Source organism: Penaeus japonicus, unplaced genomic scaffold, assembly GCF_977035675.1.
Source record: "Penaeus japonicus unplaced genomic scaffold, GWHDUDI00000001_assembly GWHDUDI00000021, whole genome shotgun sequence".
NCBI classification, from domain to species: Eukaryota; Metazoa; Arthropoda; class Malacostraca; order Decapoda; family Penaeidae; genus Penaeus; species Penaeus japonicus.
In genome coordinates this window covers 31,820,084-31,822,583 of record NW_028234423.1, presented here as the reverse complement: position 1 = coordinate 31,822,583, position 2,500 = coordinate 31,820,084, and the positions used below count along the sequence as shown (strand labels likewise).

Genomic DNA, 2,500 nt, shown 5'->3' with positions numbered 1-2,500 from the left:
CCTTTCTGCCCTTTCCCCCTCCCTTTTTCCTTTCCTTTTCCCTTTCTGCCCTTTCCCCCTCCCTTTTTCCTTTCCTTTTCCCTTTCTGCCCTTTCCCCCTCCCTTTTTCCTTTCCTTTTCCCTTTCTGCCCTTTCCCCCTTCCTTTTTCCCCTTTCTGCCTATTCTTTCTGCCTCTTCTTTCGTGGTTAGTTCCATATCAGAGACCCCCATAATACGGCCCAGTTATGGTCTGTTCTCCTATTTATATGGGTATTTCCTTTCTATTATGGCCAATCCTAAAGCCATATAACTAGTCTACATGCGTATAACCTGGACTTAGGAATTCATTTCAGGGAAAACTCGACTAGTTTCGCCTCTATGTAAACCTCGCTGCCTCACCCCCAAGACCCAGAAATATAAGAAGAAGAAGAAAAAAAAAAAGGGTATTTATCTTTAATGTGTTCGTGACAGCCCTCGAACGAAATCATCTGACACTTCCCGCAATATTTCGTCCGGCCTGGCCAGCCAATCGGAGGTGTGGGAATGAGCGATGTATTGTGGGACGGCCAGAAAGTTCGCATGGACCGGTATAGCTGTCAAGGATTTGGGTTCAATGTTACTATAGCTACCTGCCAAATACGACGCCCAGAATCAATGACAAACACAGTCCTCCGCACGCCATGTACCTGGGACTCTCGCCTCTGTAACTGTACCGCGGGGGGAAGGTACAGGTATTTATCAATGCTGTACTTGTAATAGGAGGGACGTTCTACTGGTGTACCTATTTGATTAGACGGTATAGAGAAAGGAAAGAGGATGTTAAGTATTGGCAATGATGCTTTTTTGTAATATGAATTAAATTACATCTGTAATACTTGTATTTGCTTCGGCTTCTTGACTATTTTGTAACTAGACGGTACAGAAAGAGGGTACACTAATTTGTTAGCGTTGTACTTGTAACAAGAGGGACAATCTACCTTTGTAACCATTAGGGTACATGAGTGGTACTAGAAGATAAGGGAGGTTGCATAATTTTATCAACGCTGTACTTGCAACAGAGATACAGTACTGATCCAACTGTCACTCGGTGCAACAGAAATATTAGAGTGTTCATGTGTATTATTAAATATTCAATATTCAATATTAGAGTGTTCATGTTCATGTTCATGCTCATTCTCCTCAACCTTGTAATAAAGTGAGATGGAGAATATGATAACATTTGTGGTTGCTTTGTTATCCGAATAAAGAGTTAGATTGCACCGAAAGAAAATGACAACTGATTATATTGAAAGGAATGTCATGGCATTGAAAGAGAGACGGAGAGTTCAGAAAACTCGAAAAAATAATAATATCTTTATTTTTCATAGAATTGAAGCTCTGTGTGTGTATGTGTGCGTGTGTGCGTGTGCGTGTGCGTGTGTGTCAATACATCGCGTGCTAATTACTAACCAGTATTCTTGTTTTTCATATATCCTTTTATGTATATTCCCCTAATTTGCCATAGTTTGTCCAATATATATTGATATTAGGCCTACGACATTCAGTCCCCATATTTAAGATGTTTGTTCCTCCTAATTAAGCGCCGACCCAACCACACACCTATTTCTTCCCCAAACAACCGTTTCTTTTCCCCCTAAACACTGCCAAGTACATGCAATTTCTCAATCAACATCATATGCGTCATCAATTCCCCTAGACGCACCATAAAATACATCTTATTTTTTCCCCTACACGCCATGAAATACGCGAGAAATTCCTCTAGATTCTGCAGAATATCCATACTTGTTAGTTCCTTAGAGCACATAGAATACGCCATTTTTTACCCTATAAGTAGGGGGATGAAATAGGTATTTTCCCCTAGACGTCGTATTATGTGTTATTTCACAAGCTAAGTAGATTAATAAACAAATAAAGATATAATCCAAACCAAAAATAAACTAATGCCAAGATATTAATCTCTTTTTTCTCATATATTCTTTTTACAGACGATGGTGGTCATAAGTAAGGGAAAGGACATTTTTCGATTCAGTGCCACAGACGCCATGTGGATCCTTAGTCCCTTCAATCCTGTTCGGCGGACAGCCATTTTCATTCTCATCCATCCCCTCTTCAACCTGTTCATTATCTGTACCATCTTAGCCAACTGCGTCCTCATGATTGTGCCAGCCACCGAGAAAGTAGAGGCTTCAGAGTGAGTACACCTTTCGATTGTTGTCTTTTGTTAGTTTTTAATTTTTCAGCTTTTGAGTTTGTACTAAGCAAGGTCGAGGGTTCAGAGTGAGTACACCTTTCGATAGTTGGTGTTTTTTGTTAGTTTTCGATTTTTTTTTAGCTTTTGAGTCTGTACTAAGCAAGGTCGAGGTTTCAGAGTGAGTACAACTTTCGATTGTTTTTGTCTTTTGTTAGTTCTCGATTTTTTTACCTTTTGCGTTTGTACTAAGCAAGGTCGAGGATTCAGAGTGAGTACACCTTTCGATTGTTGGTCTTTTGTTTTTAAGTTTCCAATAATGAAATTCAAGA

General features: G+C 39.7%; 1 protein-coding gene across 1 annotated transcript in view; it reads left to right on the top strand.

Moving 5' to 3' along the window:
* para (sodium voltage-gated channel paralytic) overlaps window positions 1–2,500 on the top strand; it is a 145,365-nt gene that overhangs the window by 52,677 nt on the left and 90,188 nt on the right. Inside the window, exon 5 of the mRNA XM_086548991.1 lies at window positions 1,966–2,171. Within this exon, the coding sequence (XP_086405117.1) occupies window positions 1,966–2,171 (206 nt within the window). The remainder of the gene's footprint in view (window positions 1–1,965; window positions 2,172–2,500) is intronic.